The sequence below is a fragment of the Anoplopoma fimbria genome, chromosome 14 (genome assembly GCF_027596085.1).
Source record: "Anoplopoma fimbria isolate UVic2021 breed Golden Eagle Sablefish chromosome 14, Afim_UVic_2022, whole genome shotgun sequence".
NCBI lineage: Eukaryota > Metazoa > Chordata > Actinopteri > Perciformes > Anoplopomatidae > Anoplopoma > Anoplopoma fimbria.
In genome coordinates, this window is record NC_072462.1 from 18,299,197 (window position 1) to 18,321,305 (window position 22,109).

General features: G+C 39.8%; 1 protein-coding gene across 1 annotated transcript in view; it reads right to left on the bottom strand.

Moving 5' to 3' along the window:
* The window catches only part of si:dkey-112m2.1 (transmembrane protein 132C), a 92,553-nt gene that overhangs the window by 59,256 nt on the left and 11,188 nt on the right, over nucleotides 1–22,109 (bottom strand). The window contains exon 4 of the mRNA XM_054613089.1: nucleotides 1,414–1,557. Coding sequence (XP_054469064.1) covers nucleotides 1,414–1,557 — 144 coding nt within the window. The remainder of the gene's footprint in view (nucleotides 1–1,413; nucleotides 1,558–22,109) is intronic.

The following is a 22,109-nucleotide window of genomic DNA, read 5'->3' on the forward strand; positions in this document are numbered from 1 at the left end:
GTTTGTCCAGTGGAGGAGACGACAAAAAGCAAAGAATAATTTTCTTAAGTTGGCTTGTCAAGGCTTCTCAGGCGATAAAACTCGAACTGAAAACGGTTCTCTTTCATTGTTTCGTCCCTGTGAGCATGTTTTTAATATTTCAGTAAAATAGAAAAAGAGCGTGACTGCCGCTCTCTTTGTAACCATTTAACCTCCCTTAAAGAGATTTTCTAAATCATAGTTCAGCGTTTTGATATTCTCCACATTTTGCAAAGACTATGAACGACGCTTTTACTTTCGCTGATGTGCTACAGTTATTCCATTTCATGTAAGCTAAAGAAACCTAAAACAGGGTCACAGCGGGTGTTGCTTTATCATTTCAGTACTTTGAGGTAGTCTTTTGTCGAGCGCAGAATTGCAGGACATAATACCAGCTTCAACATGTATGACCTTGATTTGAGCAGTACTGTATAATTCAATGTCTGCTCCTCAGCGGGTCTGTGAGAGAGATGCATCTAAATGATAGATGACTTGTCATTTATCCCTGTCGTCACCTTGGCGTTCAGAAAGGAAATAACAGCCCAGCCAGGGTGTGTCACTTCCTGTGTGCATCTACTTTGTCTCTGCCTGAAACCGTTTAGCTGTCAAGTTGAATGTCAAATAACCTTCATGTAGTCAGCAATCACCGATCCATCAGCACACATGCATACTTTAGGTCATTTTGTCATGATTAGAAAGTTGCAGATGTTCATGCTCATGCTCTGTAACAGAACTTTAAATTTATGTGATCAACTGTCACTGCCAAAGCTGGTAACTGTTTTTTTTATACAAAGTGAATTTGTCAAACTTGTAAAACATTAAGATTTGCTTCCTTCCTTAAATACTAAAGTCATACTTAAAGAATTTTGCAAGTGGTTTGGTATATTTAGCCCATAAACTAGATAATAGGTAGGTTTGGTCTTTTCTGTCTGGGCTACAGAAACATTGCAGTGCAAAATGGTCGATTCCGTGAAGAAGACCTGCTCCCTATGTAGATATGTGCGACTTATTCTAGGTTATCAAAACACTCGTAAAAAATTGTTATGATTATTATATTACATTTCTGCCAGTAGATCTGTCTAAATCCTACACACTGCACCTTTAATTGCAAGCAAGGGGCAACACAGTGTTCCTCAAAAAAAAAAAAAAAAAAAGTTTAGAAAAACTAAACTTGGGAGTGGCTTGGGGCTTTTGTGCCTGGCAGGGCCAAGGATTGAATGCTTCAGATGCTGAGTCATGTCCTCTTTCATCCTCACTCTTTGCAATCACTCTCTACTGACACCTGTCAGATAAATGAACAAGTGAGCTGCTGCTCTCTGGTTGTTCAGCAGGGTGTCCACTTCATATTTCACTCACACATTGATTCATTCCTTCGGAGGAGGGAGTCAGACGTACCTTTGGCTGAAGCTGTTCTCTTTCCTCCGACAGTGGAGGGTCACGACCCTGTGACCTTCACTTCTGACATCCTGACTCACCGTCCACACAACAGGGTTACTGGCTCTGGCTCCCAGAAACGCTACCCCGTCCTTCAGCTTGACCCTGAAACACACAGACGTGCGCAAGTTGAAAGAAAAACATTGCATTAGATACTGGAACTGTCACAAGAACAGCTCACTAATTAAGTTTCAGAGCTTTAGAAAGTCAACGACCTCTTTTATTCTCTTTCTCTCCCTGACACAAACAAACATGTCAAAAGACAGAAATGAAATGAGGTTGGCTTTAATTTTCTCAAGGTCTCAAAACAAACTTCAAACACTCCCTCAGGACATTAAATTATCTTTTTTTTTTTTGGGACGCTAGTAACAAACAGTTTAAAAATATGTTTTACTAATATAAAAGCACTAAATTGGAGCTACAAAATATCAAAAAAATAAATCTTTTTAAGTGTTTTGATTGTTGCTACATGATGAGATCACAATTATTACCCTTCCAACTAAATTGTGTTGACAAAGGAGCTCTTTCAAATATTTGTCCCTCATCCATTTTTGGATAATCATACGTGAAAAGAAACTAAAATGCTTTCATACTTTTCATGTTTTATTAGGGATGAATATTGCTTGAGGGAAGTGGATCTGGCAGGTACAAGTCAAATTATTTCATTAGCAGTGATGAAACCTGAAATAATCACGAGTCGGGGTTAGCAAGTTCAAATTAACCCCTGTGAAAATGTGTTTAACCACCATGGGAGTACATATTCAGGACTCTTCAGAACATCAGGACTCGCTGGAGCAATAAATAGGCAGCAAGCACCACTTCAGAGACACACACACACGCATGCACGCACGCACGCACGCACGCACGCACGCACGCACGCACGCACGCACGCACGCACGCGCACACACACACACACACAACTGCGGCTTTGCCAGGACTCAGATCTCTGCAGCTGTCATGCCACCTCTGCCCCACCCTTTTGTCCCTCTATCACTTCCATTACTCCTGGTCACAGTCTGGGGAGGCTATACAGGTGGCGAAGAACCATGACCTCCTCCTCTTCATGTGTACTGACACACTGTTGCTTTCTTCCTCCTCCTCCTCCACTGTCACATGCAATTACCATGATGTACGTGAGTGGCTTTCAGTGCCTTCTTTTCCAACATTACAAATTGTTCTTGTTCGAACCACTGCCAGAAACGGAGCAAAAAAATTGTTTTATGTTTGGAAAATGAAGAAGGAAATGGCACAAAAAGCCAGATCTGAAGTAAAACACCAACAGCACAAAGAAAAGGTGAGGAGAAAGAAGCCTTTCTATTCAGTGAATCATGAACGCAGGGTAATTTTTGCCGGCGTCAATCTAATTGGAGACTGTCCTCATTCTGGAGCCGCGGGAAAACTTGTAATAGATGAAGAGAAAAAACTGAGCGTTAACGGTGGGATAATGACATGACAAACCGTGCGGCAGTCCTTAGAAGAGTGCAGCCATTACATCTTCAGTGTTCCACTGGTCTTCTTTGATCTGGTCCTGGATGCTGAGGCAGTGATAACTGGCCTCGCTGCTCCTGACGAGCAAAGATAAAGGCTGCCGGTGTGGAACACACAAACAATAACCAGGAGAAGACGACAATCAGTCACGGTAGCCATAGTAATTACTACAAACCGACAAGCAGATTCAGCGCTGACAGTGGACTAACGGGGCGGATGATAATCAATTAATATGGTCTAGAGTCTCACAGTGTTGTATTGATGAATTATAGAATCCCAATTAGAGGGTTGACAGGCTTAAGGTCCAATGATGATGCTGAGCAGCACCTTCCCCCTCTCCTTTTCTTTGATGGTTTCAGACATTTTATGAATAAAAACAGTCAATACTAATTAAGAAATGCAAAAATATATGGCTTCTATTGTGTTTAGTAAATGTATTTGGCATTTCATAGAGTCAATAAACTAGTTGGTTAATGGGTACATTAATACTGATAAAGAATGAAGCACTCTTTAACTACAGTGACAGTGTGCTGTCCATGGTCCTGATACTCTATATTCATAATGACAAACCCTTTCTTTCTTTCTTTCTTTCTTTCTTTCTTTCTTTCTTTCTTTCTTTCTTTCTTTCTTTCTTTCTTTCTTTCTTTCTTTCTTTCTGTCTTTCTTTCTGTCTTTCTTTCATCATAATACTCGCTCTATTTCTCTCACACACATTACAGACAAACCCAAGCATGTACTATAGCCAACAAGTAAGCAGGCTAAATGACCAAATGGCATGTTGTAAATGAGATTGGTTTGGCTAATGTGATTTGAGGTGAGGGAGGAGGAGGGGGTGGGGGAGCAATAAAGGAAAGCGATTCGAAAGGAGCCCCCTTTCACATGCATCAGCACATGAAGCTGCCTCATTAATTCCATGAAAACCTGCATCAGTGGGATGAGGATTTACAGATTAGGTTATGAGGTTGTCAGAAAAGTTTTCAGCTCTCCCCTGATTGACGCTCAGAAATGACAACCCAGGATGGCCCCGGCCCAAATGATATGTCACCACACCTTGCACTCCGGCATGCCTCTCGCATGCTGCATCAATTTACATTAATGTCAATGCACTTTACACAGCAGGGAATTAAATGGAATACAAACAATTCTAAATATAACATTTAGACACCATGTTTTACAAATGTTAAGCAATCAATGTATCAAGAAAACATTGAAAAAAGTAACAATGCATAGGCAATAAAATGAAACATTATTCTTTTTTTGATAAATCCAGTTTATAAATGTCTCCTGAAAACAGATTTGACACGTCAAATGTAGACAACTGCTTGTATGATAGTAATGACCTGAGTATTGGCTCAAAAAGTCCTCCATTGACAGTGATGGACTAAGTATATAATAATAATAATAATAATTAATAATAAAATGTTTTTATAAAGCGCTTTTCACAGACAGGGTTCACAAAGTGCTTAACAGCAGCGGAAATTACAGTCAGCAGGAAAACAAAAACAATTCAATAAAAACAAGACATAAAACATTAAAATGTGTTAAAATGGTTCAGAAGACAGTCAATAAATAATAAAAACAAGTTTAAAAGCAGACCTGGAGTATTATACAAAGGCCTTTCTAAAAAGGTTTGTCTTAATCTGGCCATTGAAAGAAGTCACAGATTCAGATAACCGTAGGTGTGCAGGCAGAGCGTTCCATAATTTTGGCGCTACAGCCTCAAAGGCTCGGTCTCAACGGGTTCTCAGGCGAGTGCGTGGTACCGAAAGCAAATTCAAGTCGTTTGACCGTAGAGTGCGAGCTGATAAATGGAGGTGAAGAAGTTCTGCTAGATATGACGGAGTCTGACTGTGTAGTGATCTGTAAGTAAGGGTGAGAATTTTAAAGTGTATCCTATATTCAACAGGGAGCCAGTGGAGAGATTTGAGAATGGGGGTGATGTGAGACCGTCTATTTGTCCTAGTCAGTAGTCTAGCTGCAGCATTCTGGATTGACTGCAAACGGTTAAGTGCAGATGTACTGAGTGAGGAGAATAGGGCGTTACAATAGTCAATGCGGGATGAAATAAATGCATGTATGAGCATCTCAAGTTCAGATTGTGATACAAGAGATCTCAGTTTACCAATGTTTCTGAGGTGGAAAAAACAAGTTTTGGACAGCTGTTTAACATGGCGGTCAAACGACAAGGATTTGTCAAAAATTACCCCTCAATTTTGCAGATTGGAGTTTCCAGCACAGTTGAGTGGACCAATACTCTGCTCGATCATAGGGGCAACTTCATCCGGTGCAAAAATCATGACCTTTGTAACTGAAATAAAATGAACAATAGCGCTATTAAAATACTCCGTCACAAGTAAAAGTCCTGTATTCAAAATGTTACATAAGTAAAGGTTCAGAACAGCATAATATCCATAATCTGGTAATAAAGAAATGTTGGCCACTTGGGGGCAGCAGAAACGAGCTGCCAACACAACATTGACATGTTAAATAGTCTATCACCACTGCATTGATGTGCAGGCAGTTTTTTGATGTTGTGCCTGTTACAGTTAAGCTATATGTTAAATATGTCCAACCGGCCACCATCACCCCAACATTTGGTGATTTACGATATATTCACGCAGGTTCGTATGTGTGTGTGTGAACAACTTGTTTTTGGCGAAGGAAATGAAGAGCAGCACACGTTTTTATGTGAAACCCAATTTCAGCAAACCATAAGATGATAATGACTGGATATCATTCATGAAAAGGAAAAAAAATGTTGCATACATGATTTCATGCTGTCATTCATGTTGCATACTTAAATTAGCTCGCATGGTTCCCATGACACTAACAATGGGGAAAAAATAGCACACATTAAGATTGAAGAAAAGGGATATGTATGGGGGGATGTGAGGTGGTGTAAAGGTATTTGTTGTGAACAAAGGGATGGAAGGATAGCTTGCAGTTTGAGCAGAGAGAGTGGATGGTGGTTTACAGAGACCAGCCAAGCGATTTTGAAAAGACAAGCGATGCATCAGTGCCAATGAAAAAGGACAGAGGATGAAAACATTTAGGAGAGGAGTCAAAGAGAGGGCTTTATTGGTTAATAGGCTAGAGTAAGAACTTGTAGTTCTAGTTCTTTGCTGTCTGTTCAGGTCTTGTATTTCCAACAATAACAAAGAGATATGTTGATGTGGTCATTAAGAAGCCAATTCAAAGGTCATGTCACCCACTGAACTTTAATTAAAATGACAAATAATGAGAAGAAACAGGATGAAAATATTTCCCTGTATGAGGTACTAACTGATCATTATTCTTGGAAAGATGGAGACAAAGAGAACCCGATAACTTCACACAGACATACATACAGTTAGTATACACACACACACACACACATACACATACACATACACACACCTTGGTCTGTGTCTATATCTGATGTGATGTTAGCACATTGGCAGAGAGTGGGTTGGTGGACAAAGCTAACCTTTAGTGGAGACAAATGAAAGTGAGAACAATTGCTCTGATATCTGCTCAGCCACAAAGAAAACCACCTTTGGATCCTGCATCACAGAGATGCTCCTGCAAAGGGGGAGCCAGATGGAGGACAGCTGTGATACAGATGAGTCACAGCACATTCATATACAACCTGGAGCCAGGTTGTATGGCATCATTTACTAACCCCATTGAAACGTTTGAAAGAAAAAGCCCTGCCATGTCAAATTTCATCCGATGGTGAATCTAAAACACCATCGGATGTGGTTGGGCATATTTTCCAAATGTAATTTAAAAAAAAACGTTAGTCTAGCTGAATTCAATTTACTGACAGCAGGCAAAATTGGCCCACGTCCCTAAATTCTCAAACACCTGCAGCTTAATTCAGTTTTGAAAACACACAAGCTGTTTAGAACCCTGGCTTTATCTGTGCACCCTTCCTCCTTCTCTATCTCCCAATTGCTCGGAAACAAAATAATCTCCTTCACCTTGAGGTAAGTTAAATTAGATAGTAGCCAAAGACAGGTGAACCAGGCTGGGAGCTGGTTCAATAAATTAGTAATGTGAAACAGGGAGATGCACTGAGTCAATTAGCTGAGGAATAGTTGTCGGTGGAGTGTTTTTAAGGGTGAGCAGACACAGCCAGATGCGGAGATAAAAAGAGAGCTAATTCAATTAATGAGTTTGATGCTGTTCTTCCCATTATCAGAGCTAGTTAAAAGTACTGGTGCGTGGCAACGCTGCAAACAGAGGACAAGATGAACACTATCAGATAAAGAGGGCTCGCCAGACAAAGCTCTCCACCCATGCACTCTGCTGTTTGTGTCACCCTTTTGTCTCACTTTCACCATGTCTCTTATCCTATCTCCCTCTGTCTGTCTTTATCTGTTTTCTCTGAAACAGTCTCCGCTTCCCTCGACATTTCTCCATCGCTCTCTATATCCTTCATCAGAGCTCCATGTCTAGATTTGGAGCAGTGCAATATAGCTCCTTTTATAACGTTTTAAATAGGAACTAGAGATCCTGCACACTGTTGGTCACTTTAATTCACTTTATTCAATTACCTCAGTTCAGGCGACAAAGCTTCGTTGGGTAATTTGAGGGTCTGCAGGCCTAAATGTGTTAATTAAGTAAAGTGAATCCAAGGGACCGGCATTGTGCAGAAAGTCTGGATCCTTATCACTTTACAATTTTTGGACCAACACACCTGTAATTACGAATTTATGGTGTACAAGAACTCTGTTCAAAGCTTTTAGCCACGCTAGCAGCGAGGCTAAAGGGTCAGTTGATCCAATTGGATGTTGCATGTTGACATTGGTGGTTCACAGTGAAAAGTCTCAACAGCTGTTTGAGAGATTATCATGGAAATTATGCTGACATTCTTATATATATATATATATATATATATATATATATATATTTTCCTTTAGTAGTTCCCCATTTGCCACGTTTACTGATTACATGATTTCTCTGTATGCCCTTTCTAGTCCTTACGACTATAAATGCTTGAAACTTAATCAATAAATAAAACTATGAATATGTAACCTTTGGACAAAGCTGAAAATACATGGGATGGGATTGCCACCTATACTGCAATTCAGTATAACCACGCAAAAAAAGACTTCATTGTCTCCAAGCTATAGATACAGTCTGTGGCACCCTGCTCAACTTGTTCAAAAAGGAATCTGAGTTAAAAACATCCTCTCACTTTTAAGGAAAAAGAAGGAGGATTGAAGGAGCATCTTGTGACATATAAAAGCAGGCTATCATCACCTAACCTTCACAGACACCCTCTAATTTCCTCAGGATGTTGTTTGAAAAGTGCTGTTGCCTTGCATGAGGCTTATCCGCTCCTTCACTTTATCCTTGTGAAATGTCAATTTTCCATCTTGCTGCCATTGACCGCCTATCATCTCGCCATTATTTATAGATCAATATCTGTGTCATCCAACCAGACGGTGAATGGGGGTTTCGGAGCTGTGAAGGGTTAAAAGCTACCCATCTATCAAGGGACAAAGATGATCAAAGGGAATACTACTTGAAGTGCCTCTTAGTCATTTCAACCTCCAGTTGATTGTATTGAGTGCTACTTAATTGAGGAGATGCTGACTGTCACCAAACACTAGACACATTTACCATGAGGTTGCTATGTAAGGAACACTCTGTACTGTCCAAGAAAAACACAGACTTTGCTTTTCACTCAGAGAGGAGAGTGGAGGAGTTGATTGCCGTCAGCCAAATCCTCTCTTCATCCATATCTAGATGCCTGTAAAAAAAAACACCAGGCATCGTGATGCCTCGTCTAACATCTCTTTCGCAGTCCTTTTTTTAATTAAAGGCAAAAGCAGGCAGATGGCTGACATATGGAGATTGGACCTGAGGTCTGGGAACAAACTCTCGCCTTTTAAAAAAGAAGAAGAAATAACTGTCAGAGGAGAGCAGCTGACTTCAAATGAGTAGAGGTTCAAAATGCGAGCTGGCCATAGCCTCATGACATGAACGAATCCATGACAGATCAAGAGCAATCACATGGGCAGGAGCACTGAGAAATGAATTTGAGTCGAATTCAGAGAAGCCCCTGAGATTGTTTGAGGGAAGGAACATTTCATTTCCCAAACTGGGCAAGGTTTCATTCAGTGCATCTTAAATACATCTCAGAGGAAATCATTATTTTGCTGTCAATACAAAAATAAATAAACAGAACTTGGACTCCTGGTGTTTTGAGCAGAAGCATCAGTATAATGTTCAGTCACAATGATGAGCCTTATGGGTGTTGTATTTGAACTGCTGTTCATGAGCTGAACAGTGAACAACATGGACAGTCCAATATATGACTTTGAGCAATGAAGTTGCAACAGTTGTTGTAATGACTGAAAAACTAATTTCTACTTCATTAGTGGGTTTCATAGAAGTGTCATGCTATATGAAGGTTTTCACATTAAAAAGGAACAAATGATGTTTACCTCAACCACATTTTATTGAACATTATATATTATACAAATGAATCTAATGGAATTCTAAAAACATCATTTTGTAAGCAACGGCCTCAAGAGTGCTATAATAATAATATGATGATGAGATAGCACTAATGTGGAGCCCAGTTCTGCATAATGCATGGCTGCTGGTTTGGGGCAGAATGCATCACATGCATAAGTTATCGTAGAGAGGGTGTGAGATGTAATTAAGGCATTATTTACTTAAAAACTTGAAGCTGATGAGAAAGGAAAGGGAATTGTGGCTCATAAAAAGTGAAATTTATCAAAGCCAATAGCTTAGAGCAGTCAATGACTTTGTTTTCTTTAATCTGGCCTGAGCTTTTGTTATCTCCTTATGTCACAGTATATTTAAGCTTATTTCCAAGACTGTAAGAAATAAGAAAGAAAAACTGTAAAAAACATTGGCAACAATTGATTCATGATATTCTAAATAAAGAAACAGGCTGGATATGGGTGAGTATTGACTGAAATGACAAAGAACGCTGTGTGTTTGCAGCGACTGTGTACAAAGCAGGCCAACAGAATGATGACACTGAGGGGTGTAACAGCGCAATACCCACTATGGCCAAGAGCAAGTCACCTCCAGTGGATCACAGCCCGCCTCTCGACACGATGCAAGTCTCCAGTGTAAAATTCAAGAACATCACCAATCTGGCGCCCTACTTGTAGAACATTTCAACCCTCATCTGAGTTGCTGGATTTGCAGCGCAAGCACGGGATTTCAGATTAACACAAGTATGAAATATGTGTCATGGGTTTCCTTTTTTTTTTTTTTTTTTTATAATTGCCAAAAATAACGCCAAGCAGTGTACAAAAAAATCCAATGTTTCATTCGCTTTAATGCTGGATTTCAGGAACTCACTACTACTGCTGCTGTAGATTAGCTGAAGAAATGAGGTCATGTTATAGCAGACAGAGACTTGATCCCTGTTGCTGCCATTTGAATGGAAGCCGAGCCAGTTAAATAGGGGATAGGGCAAACACATGCAGACACTGCTTCCAGTAAAACCTATTTGACATAAGGTTGCATGCAGGGGATAAAAATTAAACTTTGCATTGGATTTGTTGGGCCGGATGGATGATCCAGGACTGATCCAATATTTGGATGGATGCAGAAGGGGGCCAAGCGGTATAATCTCATGATGTAGTGAGACAGATTATGGCAAATTGGTAAACCTGCTGTAGAAAGGGTTACACAGATTACCACTGATGTGACTGGGTACATACAGTAGTCACCCTGATGAACCTGATGTACCACAAGCTGAAACGCAGTGGTCTGACAATAAAGTTGTTCTTTACACTTTCAGTGTTGCTGGAAGTGTAAAGAGCTTCTTGAGACTTTTTCCATCCATCCATCAAACTTGGAAGTAGGTGAGCTTGTGCCAGAAATCCCTGCTCCGTTTCCAAATATAGTAGCACTCTAATCAGTTTCATTTACACAGCCCAAAATCCCAAATTACAACCTGTGCTGACCCTTGGTTCCAATGAAGAAACACCTGAGGAAGAGCAATAGATGAGTGATGGTATTGAGAGTGATGCTTTCAAATCAATTTGGGACAAGGTTAATATTTTAACAAGACACATTTGCTTTTCAGACTTGTTAGGGACTTGGCAATGGATGCTGAAAAATGTCATTGTAAATCCATAAAACAGTTATGAGAATGCGATTATTGCGATAAAAATAAAGCAGAAGACAGCCATTCAATCACTTTCTTACTGAAAAAAATAGTAATTGTCATTAGTTATTGAATCTGAACATTGTTGTAAACTATAACATAGTACATTGCTATAAAACCTGTAGACAAAGTCCAGCTATAAACGACATGGATCAAATGTTTTTGATTGAGTTTAAGCTGTCAAAATTTAATTCACACTTAAAATCTTTTCATATCTCTAATTCACACACAGTGTCTGCTAGTTATATTGGCCGACTTAAACAGCTCTGTGCAACACACCACAGCTCCGTCAACAATAGACTTTACGCAGAGAGGGACTCTGTGACGCTTCTGAAACAAGCTGTCTAGAGGGGGCGCAATCAGCTCCAGCGGCCACCTCGCTGCTGGGCGCCCGAAGGAACATTGATCTTAAATCCACCTGTAGCTGTCGTAAACTTAGGCAAGCATTATTGATAAATTATAAGCTTTCCTTTATATTTTATTTTTATTTCACCTCTTCTCTCTACCTCACATGTGCTGCTCATTTTCTATCTGCTAATTCATATCAAATATCGACTTCCATTGCCATTGAATGGCTTTCTGTCTCCATGCAACTGCTTCTTTATAAAAAAATAAATAAAAGATTTGCTGGTATACATAGTAGCGTATTGAGGGTATAAGGCCAGCACTGGCATCGTTGTTCTGTCTGTCCATCAGTTGGTCTATTCCCCGTTTTTCCCCAGACTGATATATTTCAACAACTACTCGATGGATTGCCAATAAATTTTGTCAGACTTCCAAGGTCCATAGACGATGAATCTTGATGACTTTGGTGATTCTCTGATTAACTTGCACCACCATATAGTTGGCATCTGCGGTTCTGATTCAAATATCCTGACAACTGTTGGATGGATCGCCATGAAATTTACCACAGATATTCATCGTTGTTAGAGGAAACATTTAAATGACTTTCGTGATCCCCTAACTTTAAGTTAGTTTAAGTTTTCACTCATTCTGTGAATATCTCAAAGGATCAATTTATAGCAACATTTATAGATTCCAGACATTTAGCATGTTAACATGCTTATTTAAGATGGTGAACATGGTAAACATAATTTTTTTCTTAACATCAACATGCTAGCATTGTCTTTGTGAGCATTTTAGCAGGCTGATGTTAGTTTGAAGCTAAACGCAATGCTGTGCTAAATTACAGCCTTGCAGAGCGCCAGCAAGGCTGTAAACTAATCTGTCACACGTCGTACAGTAACATAAAGACATATCAGTGTCTGTCAGCATGATATCTATTGAACTTCTTTTGTATGTCCATATTATTGAACTTTGAACTCAATTCATCTTATGAAGTTTGGATATTTTTCACTGAAAGTTTTAGTTGGAAAAAACTTTAAGACTGAAATATACAGTACTGTCAGAAAAAAGCTTTTGTAGCGTGCACATCAAGGAGAGGAAGAACAAAAATTCATTATTGCCATATGTATGCAAATGACATCAATCTGAAGCCATTACTGAAACAATTAATCTTTGGCAATCGCTAAAACATTTTAATCATGATCGTTACAAATGGTTGACTATTCATTATGCCCTCTAATTGGATCATAAATTGTATGAATACACTGTTGTGGGAGGTTTTGAAGGATGTGACACACTGGGGCAAAAACAAAAGCCAGCTAGGACTGATGAAGTGTGCTGCATTAATGGCACTGGGAGAACTAAATTCCGTCTCTCTCTGGACTTCATCTTTGAGTGATTTATTGACTGAATGTTTGAGCCTGCAGAAGTGTGGTCAGGTGATGCAGGTGATCATGATCAGGGGTCAAATGTTACAGTATATCATTCAGCCTTCCTGACGTTGGGGACTATCAATATTCCCGATGTAATTGATTAAATGCTTCCTGCTGGTGTGAGTGAGCTGAGTGGGCCATGGCAGCAGTTGACACATTCTTGGTCTAGATGTCATGTGTTGTTGTATTTGTCAGTGTTGTGACATTTGTGCAGAGCCACGGGAGTTTTGGCAATGTGACAAGTAAAGATGTCAGCCATCATGGTAACCCAACATTTCAGACAATGTCCATCTAATAACTGTCACAATGGTGCCACAAACTGTTTGCAAAGTGTCAGAGAATTGCCTCTTACTGAGAAAACCCAAACACTGGAAATAAAATAATTCAAACTCGGTTTCTCTCACAGTCTCAAGGTTATGTTCACATATATTTTCAGGCATCCTGAAGGGACTAAATAAAGTATCTGTCTGAAATGTCTGCACACTCCTCAGGATTATTGGAAAGTGCAGAGTTGCCATCACAGGTGAATCAATTCAGGCCTGATCTGTAAATGTTGGCATGTCAACCAGTACATTAGCCCCATTTGCACTTCATTATGTGGACCAGTGGGCACAGCAGGCTCCACTACATACCGGAGACAGGGAAAAGCCTCTACATAGTCATCTGGCAGGTTTGATGCGTGTGTGTGTGTGTGTGTGTGTGTGTGTGTGTGTGTGTGTGTGTGTGTGTGTGTGTGTGTGTGTGTGTGTGTGTGTGTGTGTGTGTGTGTGTGTGTGTGTGTGTGTGTGTGTGTGTGTGTGTGTGTATGTGAAAGAAAATGAGGAAAGGGAAGGATGTGATGGCAACCGAGAGAAAGAGAGTTAATCAAAGAGAAAATAGAGGGATGATTTAGGGGTAGAATAATTGACTTTGATGTAGGCTTTGGTAGGAAAAACAACAGATAATCTCTGCTGGCTGCTGTGCTTTTCTTTTGTTACAAAAGGATACAAAAAAAACGTTAAAAAAAGGGGGGGTTTGTTTGAGGGATTGTGTTTGAGTAAAACGCAACCCCTATTGCTCTTCTCACAGGCAAACTCTTAAAAAAAAAAAAAAAAAAAAAATCATATGGGAATTCACAGATACAGACATTTTAATTAGATTTTTTTTTGTATTTTGCAAAATTGAGCTTTGTTATCAGTAGCGTCACAATACATGTTCTGTCCCTCATTCCGTCCTCCCCCTAACTTGGTATTTTTCTCCCTCTCAGGGCCCTGATCAGAGATCTGAGACTCTGTAGCTTTATAAAGAAAAACAAAGCTTTCTCATCACTATGTGTTTGTGTAAAAATAAACTTGGTGTTTTATTCCCCCTTCAGGAGCAAGGCTGTAAGTCAAACTACACAACACATATCTGTGTCGACACAGGTTTTGGAGCTATACTGTGGAAGTACTGATATAAAAAAGTACCAGCAACCAGTAATTTTGGGGTTTTCTTGGGCACATCCTGTAGCTGTTGATTTGCATCATGTAAAAGCCAACGTAAGAATTTTAATCAACTGAACAGTCTAGACAAAAAGTCTAGAGAAAAAGTCTGTCCGCATCGCAGATGGTAAACTGCGATAAAGTAAACTCAATACATTTTTTTTTACTGTGTTAACAACCCTGCAAGACAACTTTATCCTTACAAAATTGTTTCATCATGCACTGTTCATAGTGTGCATTTCAGTGAGGCTGCAGTGGCTTACTTTGCACTCGCTGGAGGGTGCATGCCTTACATCACCAAAGAAGCAGGCAGGGTGAAATTAAGGGCTTATAGGCCAGCTGACCGTGGCTGTCTCATACACACAGAAACTATCACACTATCAGTTTATATGGTGAGAAAACATGGTTTCTTTCTTACTTTTCATCAAAACATAAACACAGATCTTTGTGCAGCTTTATTCTAGATTTTAGGATTTCATATCAATCCCAGAGAACAAATATTTGTTCACAATATGACTTTTACTTTTTGCTGTCGTCATGTCTATGCTTAGAAGCATAGAAAGTGTTCTTGCATTGTGTAAATAAGCCACCAACCACTTTCTCTAACAATCTGAGACTTTGTGCCCAGCAGCCCTCCAACTTTGAGAAATGCAAAATATTCCCTCAATATTGATCTCTTCCTCCAGAGAGATTTTTTTTATCATAATTGGTTAGGACAACATTTCATTGTTTCCTGTCAAGTTTGCTTTCATTTGCATAAAAGTAGCATTTTTCGAATTTTGACACGTTTGTTTTCTCTGGTCAAGCATCAGGCCTGTGTTGCCTGCTATCCTGTGATGAAGGAGCTGTATTCAACATTCAGAGCATTAATATAGCAGCAAACAACTACTGTTTGCTGGGAGACCCTGCTTTTGACTTCATGGTTGAAATTGAAAGCTAATTTTGATCGATTTCTGATTTTGAATCGCAATTGTGACACCCCTAGATTTGACGTTCCTATCATGGGGAGAACATTGTTTGTCTGTGCCATTCAAAATGCATATGACTGTTTTCCTGATATGTCACTTCTATGGTTAAGGGTTGGTTTGATTTAGGGAGACTGAAACACCCAAGTGGCTTTAGGGTTAAAATGCTGGCCATGAATTGCAAGGTCCCATGTTAGGAGTCTGGCTGTGGACCTGAGAGCATGCTGACTCCTTCATTTCCTGTATTCTTTCCACTATCGCAATCTAATAAAATCCCCTCCCCCCTAAAAATAACGACCATGTGGGATCATGGTAGGTGTGAAAAATTGAGAGTGAGACATTTTGTAATTTTCACGAAGACCTTTTTTTGTGGCATCTCGCTACTTTCGCCTCAGCAGTCATTATTTCCCCCTTCACGAGAAGTCCCCATAAGTGCACATTTCACTTTCTGTGCAGGAGTAAGCTTCTCCCGAGTGTGCTGGAGCAGTAATATGGCACCAGGGGAATGGGTGGCTGCTGGTGTTTTAACAGGCATGACCAACTCACTTCTCTCCTCCATGCTTGCAGTGATTATCAGCCAGCACCAAGCCCTGAGCACCGCTTCCACTTCACAAGGCCACCAACACCTCGACTGCCACTGGATGTTTACACTGATCCCTTCATAGAGGACTCCCTTGGGCTGCTATCTTGTGTGTTTGTATCTGTGTGTATTTGTGTGTTTGTGTGTGTGTGCGCACAACTCCCTTGGGCCACAACACAGCTTGTCTGCATTGAGCCTCGTGGAGTGACAATGCCGGGTCTGTTCCTCCAGACCACAGTCAAACATTGCGTGCCAGGGGACGAGCGTTGAAAGAGTGGACAAGGACAAGTGCTCATTCACGCCTGAGCCACCTTGATGTGAACAAAAACTGCAAAGCAATGGGTCAAATATAATGGCTGCATATTTTCAGAAAACTTTATGTTTCACACGTATATGCCAAATGTTTTATTTAGATATTCTCAAACAGGTCTGCAAGTTGTAGAATGAACGCCTACATCACCAAGACTCACATAGTGCTTCTATGACAATAGCCTGTAATGGAGGACATAAATTCATTTTCATAGCCTATGAATGCGGCAACATTTTAAATAATGGTTGCTTTCATGCATAGCATGTTTGTGAGTGATTTCAACAAACTCTGCTGTGTTTGCTGTTTGGTTGTGCTCCTTAAGGTTAGTCTGACACATGGTATACATGGTCTGGCTGTATCACGCTTAAAAGGTGCTGAATACAGATTTCAGAGCATTTATTTTGCTTCACACGGCAAACAGTGCTTCCAGGGCTAACAGTGCACACAACAGTGCTGACAGAGCTAACAGTGGTAACCTGAGGGGGAACCCTCAGACGACGCCGTCGGGCAGAGTGGTGTTGTCAGCTGTAACAACCCTATAAGCGCATTGCAGAGCGGCTATGAAAGCAAAGCACAGAGTAGCCTGGATAACAACATTGTGGGAGAGTGACTTCAGTCTCTGCTCAAGTAGACGTTAATCAACTATATCTTTACATTGCAAATAGTTGTTTGCTGCCATGTTAATGCTCTGAATATCATACAGAGAACCCTTAACTAACATCACTCTATTTACATTCAACAACGACAAAGTTGTAATGTTATTTCGCTCCTGTCCCATTACTGAAAAGGAGACTATCTGCAAGGTATTCACTTTGTTTAATTGAATTCATTCATAGAGAAGAACAATCAAAGTGAGCAGAAGGTTTAGAGTGGAGATGGCTTCACTAGATGTTGCTAGTTGTTAAAATGAGAAGATATCTGAGTCTCAGCTCAGGCTGACCAATAACACATGTAGGCCTGAAGTTTTTACTCCCTGTGATACCGTTAGCTGTTTTGTTTACCCCCTTGGGTCCATGTTGCACTGATGATGCAGGGTGAATGAGCTATAGGGTGAACACAAAATGGTCCAGAACTAAAAGGCCAAAACATATGACTGTTTTTCTTTGGTCCTGAATAACTGAGCCAAATGTAAGTCCAAGTGATAAAGTCAGCAAAATAAACACAACTAAAGAGCAGAGATTAACTCCCAAAAGCACCACCTTAAGGTATTTTTGCACCACATTTTACTTTCGCAAAAAATTCTACAGCTGTAAAAATTACAGCCGTAACCGCATGAGTATTTGGTGGCTCCTCAAATCCTGTTAGCAGGCATACTCTATGTTTTCAGGAGTTTGAAAGCAGAAAAAGTACATAATGCAATGCATGTATCAAAGATATAAGATAAGAGAGGACATCTAAATTACTTCTAAAAAAATCTAATTGTGCCAAGAGGGGAAGCATTGATGATATGAGGTCATCTTTGAGCATCATCCACAAAGCCACGCTAAATATATTGTCTTTGAGTAGTGTTTTATCTTATACACACTGAAACATGCTCTTGAGTCTGCTAAGTAGCACTTAGTTAAGCACTGAGCAGTACACTGCAGCCAATGTTAAAAACATCTATGCTTGAAAAAGTCTTTCATTAGTCATCCAGCAGAAGAAAAGAACACAAGCAGCAAATTGAAGCCTCAGCTGGCCACTCTGTCAGTAAGGCCGCGTTTCTGCTTCCTGTTGCTCATTTCACTCCTCATCTCTTTCAGGATTTGACACTAACCAGCAGGAAGTGGCCAAGACAGGCCTGTAATTTTCTTCTGACACACGGTGTAGGTGTGTATACTCAAAGACAGTCACACAGATCTTCAATTTTTACCTTGCCTTTTGGCACTCATTCATGAAACCGTGGAACACATCTTATGATTATTGAAACCTGCAAAGACACCTCAAAAATGACAAGTTTTGCTAACTTTCTAAGCATGACATTAACTGCAGGGGAGCTTATCTCTGCACTGAAACCGCGATGAACTGAATATTAAATTAATACACTCTTTCGCTGTTTTCTTTAGCAAGGAATATTATTATTTTTTTTACTATTTTGAGAATACCCTGTGCAGCTACTAAAGCAGAAGCAGCTGGAAATAGAAGGGATTTGATGTGTTTTGTGTCAGTTTGTATGTCATGGGAGCGAGACAAAGAGAATCAGAGTGAGTCCTCTGGGCCATAACTCAGCCCGTCTGTACTGAGAACAGTGGTGTGACACTGTCAGATCTCCTCCAGTCACCAATATTGTGGGCCAGAAAATGGCCAACTTGAGAGGGAACGGGGTGAAATGGTCATCCTGGACTTCGCAAGCCTTTACATCAGTGGTTAAACAAAAGAAGAGCAGACAGAAAATTTACATCTGCACAATGCAGATTTGTGCAGCTACATTTGAACCCCAAGTGCCCGACACAGAAGACAGGGGAGGCTGAAAGACTGCTCCAGCTCCAGAGTTAAGGCCCTGTTTCTGTTTTATTAGAATTGAAAATGTGGAGACATAAAAATGTTGTCGCCCATACAGTGTACACATTCAAAGTGTATTTTTTTCCTGGGAAAACTTGACTATCATCTGCATAAAAGCAGACATCACTGTTGTATAATAGTGGGTTTTCTTAACTATTTACATCCTGCACTTTTTCATCTCTAAAGCAGGCAGCCTTAACATTAGAAATATTGTCTAGGTAATGTATTCAAAGTCTCTTTCCCTTCAAATCAAAATAGACATATTTGCAAATTCAAAATGCTAATATGATGTCAAATCTGTCACCAATAACCATTAAGAAGAACAGATCATTTGATAACTTATGTATTTCTTATTCTCTAATAAGATATCACTGTATTAATAGAGTCTCTGTTTAAATGCATCCATCTTCCGTAACCGCTTATCCAGTTAAGGGTCGCGGGGGTGCTGGAGCCGATCCCAGCTGTCAATGGGCGAAGGCAGGGTACACCCTGGACAGGTCGCCAGTCTGTCGCAGGGCTGACATATAGAGACAGACAACCATTCACTCTCACATCCACACCTACGGGCAATTTCAGAGTCATCAATCAACCTAAGGTACATGTCTTTGGACTGTGGGAGGAAGCCGGAGAACCCGGAGAGAACCCACGATTGACACAGAAGGTTGTCCAGAATTGAACCCGGGCCCCTCTTGCTGTGAGGCGACAGTGCTAACCACTACACCACCGTGCAGTTAATCAAAATGCTTATAAAACAGTTCAATGTCTAGTTAATTAAAACAAGAACAAGACAATCTTAATCATTCATTGTTTAATTTGTTTGTTTGTTTGTTGGCTTATCTATTTGTATGACGATGAATCATACTGAAGGCCCCTTGAATAAATAAAAGCCTGTCTTTAATGAGGTTAGATCCACCTACAGAATATAGAAGTTCTGCATACAATGATGAGACATTGAGCAGCACAACGTAAGGCTATCAGTTCATCTATAGTAAATAAGGTTTGACCTACATTTATCAAATCACCGGCATATAAAGCAGTGATTAATCCAAATTCACAGGAAACCACCGTGATTCTAAGAAATCTCTTCTTCAATTAGTTCCCAACTTAATCTTATCCAAGAATTTTATTTTTTTTTTTATCTCTAACACGAGGGATAGTTGCATCACCTTATGTGCCTTGCTAATGAGTATTTCAGTTTCCCCTGGAAACTTAATAACTAAAGTGGAAATTAAAGGGAAAAAGAGCCTTCGGTCTTCTATAGTTTAACATCAACATTAACTCTTATCTGTCACTTATTATTTTTATTTTGTCTAATGTGTTGTCATTCTTCTTCTCATACACCAAATATGCACAGGACACAATTCTTAAATTCATCAATTATTGCAGTAGCACTGCCTATTTAAAGGTACTCAGTGGAGTTTTTGAGCACCGATAGCACTATGGAGCAATGTTTTAATGAGCTAGTCCAGGTGCATTAGAATGCACATGTGAGAGAAGGCAGTCGATGGTATAAACTTTGTTTATTTACTCCACCAGGTACAGTACCCTACCCAAGGTCTTTAACCTTTTTTTCCTAGGAAAAAGTTGCATCATATTCTAAATAATTTAGCCAGGGCTCAAATATCTACTCTATCATATATGAAGGAAAAATACTAAAATACTACTAAATCACATTTAAAGAGGCAGCTATGCTGCTGAGTCATTATGTTGAATGGCAGTGAACAGGAGAAACTCTGTTACTTTTCAAAGACATCAGAGGTCAACATTACTCAAAAGAAACCCGACAATTCAAGTTTCACAAATCAAAATGTCACAGATGTTAGACTACTTAGTTTCAGTTCAACACCAGAAACTGAAGACATGAACTGTGGTACTGTAGTCTCAACTTCACTCAATTGCCATGTCTGTTCAAATATTTTCAACTAGATAGGTTTATACTCATGTTGCCCCAGTTGTCTTTTAGTTGTTCTTTAATGTTACTCTCTGTAAGCTAATAATAATGTTAAGAGAATACAACAACACCAATTAACCAGTAAACCCTGGAAACAAAATACTGATTCCAGTCCAGTGGCAGAAAAAAAGGAATCTAACAGATATCATGCATCTCATACACAAACAGAACCACATCTGTAGACATGTGTGGACACAGTCACTTGCATCTTTCTGCTAATCAGTGTACACACACACACACACACACACACACACACACACACACACACACACACACACACACACACACACACACACACACACACACACACACACACTCACACACTCACGCACACACACGCAAAAACCCCTGTGCAGATCAAGGCTTATCCACCCACAGTGGTGATAGAGCCACAGGATGATGAAGGCTTGGGTCCAAAGTACCAGCTTATATCTGCAGATCAATGGCTGACCTCCCAACCAGCCACAGCCCGACTGACCAACACTACACAGCTTAAAGCCCAGCCAAAGGCACTGCTCCAAGCTGAATGCTCAATATTATATCAGTCTAATGATTCTCCCCAGGATCCCAGACTGTCAGCTTGTCAGTTCCTTTTATTCTCCGTTAGTCTTTCTAGGTCTTTGTCACTACGTTTTACTTTTGTTGTCACTGCCTCGAAGTCTGTATTTCTACTTGTGTCTATGAAGGGGATGACAGAAAATCACATAAAAGAGCAATATTTTTGGAGGTGCAGAAGGTGAATTTTAACATTCTGTAACTATCATTTCCAAAGCCAAGAAAGGGCTTTGAAATGTATAAAAACCAGGAACGAGACTGCCACTGTGAGAAACCAGAGTTTCCTTCAGGCATCAAGACACTTTAAACCACTTTGGCCAAAGGCATTGCTCTTGGTCAGCCAAGCATGAACTGCATATACAATCTCACAATCTGACTGGCTTCAGAAAATGCAGATACAATTAGGCACACTGGTTATCAAATATGAGTGAAAACACATGTTTAATAACTTGAAAAAGCAGATTCCTACAATTTTTGACATTGGGAAAAATGGGTTACATATGTAACACCCCATAGACCAGATTTTATTTTCATAAATCGGTGAATGTACCAATGAGAACAGATCCCAACCCTTTTCTCACCTTGTTCTATATGTGTATACCTAAAACAGACATAATCTGAAGATCTGTATGTAAAGTGTACATTGTCTGGAAGACATCTGTAAATGTCTTATTGATGCCAAATATCAATACAAAATAAATTAGAAAAAAAAAGAAAAAGCAGATTGCTATGATGATTAATATAAGCCAATTTACATTAATTCGACTTTTTCTGCCTGTGTTTATCTACTAGCTGTTTGTAGATAAACAAACAAACATCTCCTGACAGAACATCTCCTGACAGAAAAACGTAGAGGATTCACACACTGAGACACTTTTAGACCGAGTTTAAACCAAACTAAGACAGTGAACATGGTAAATGTTATACATCCTAAACATCCGTG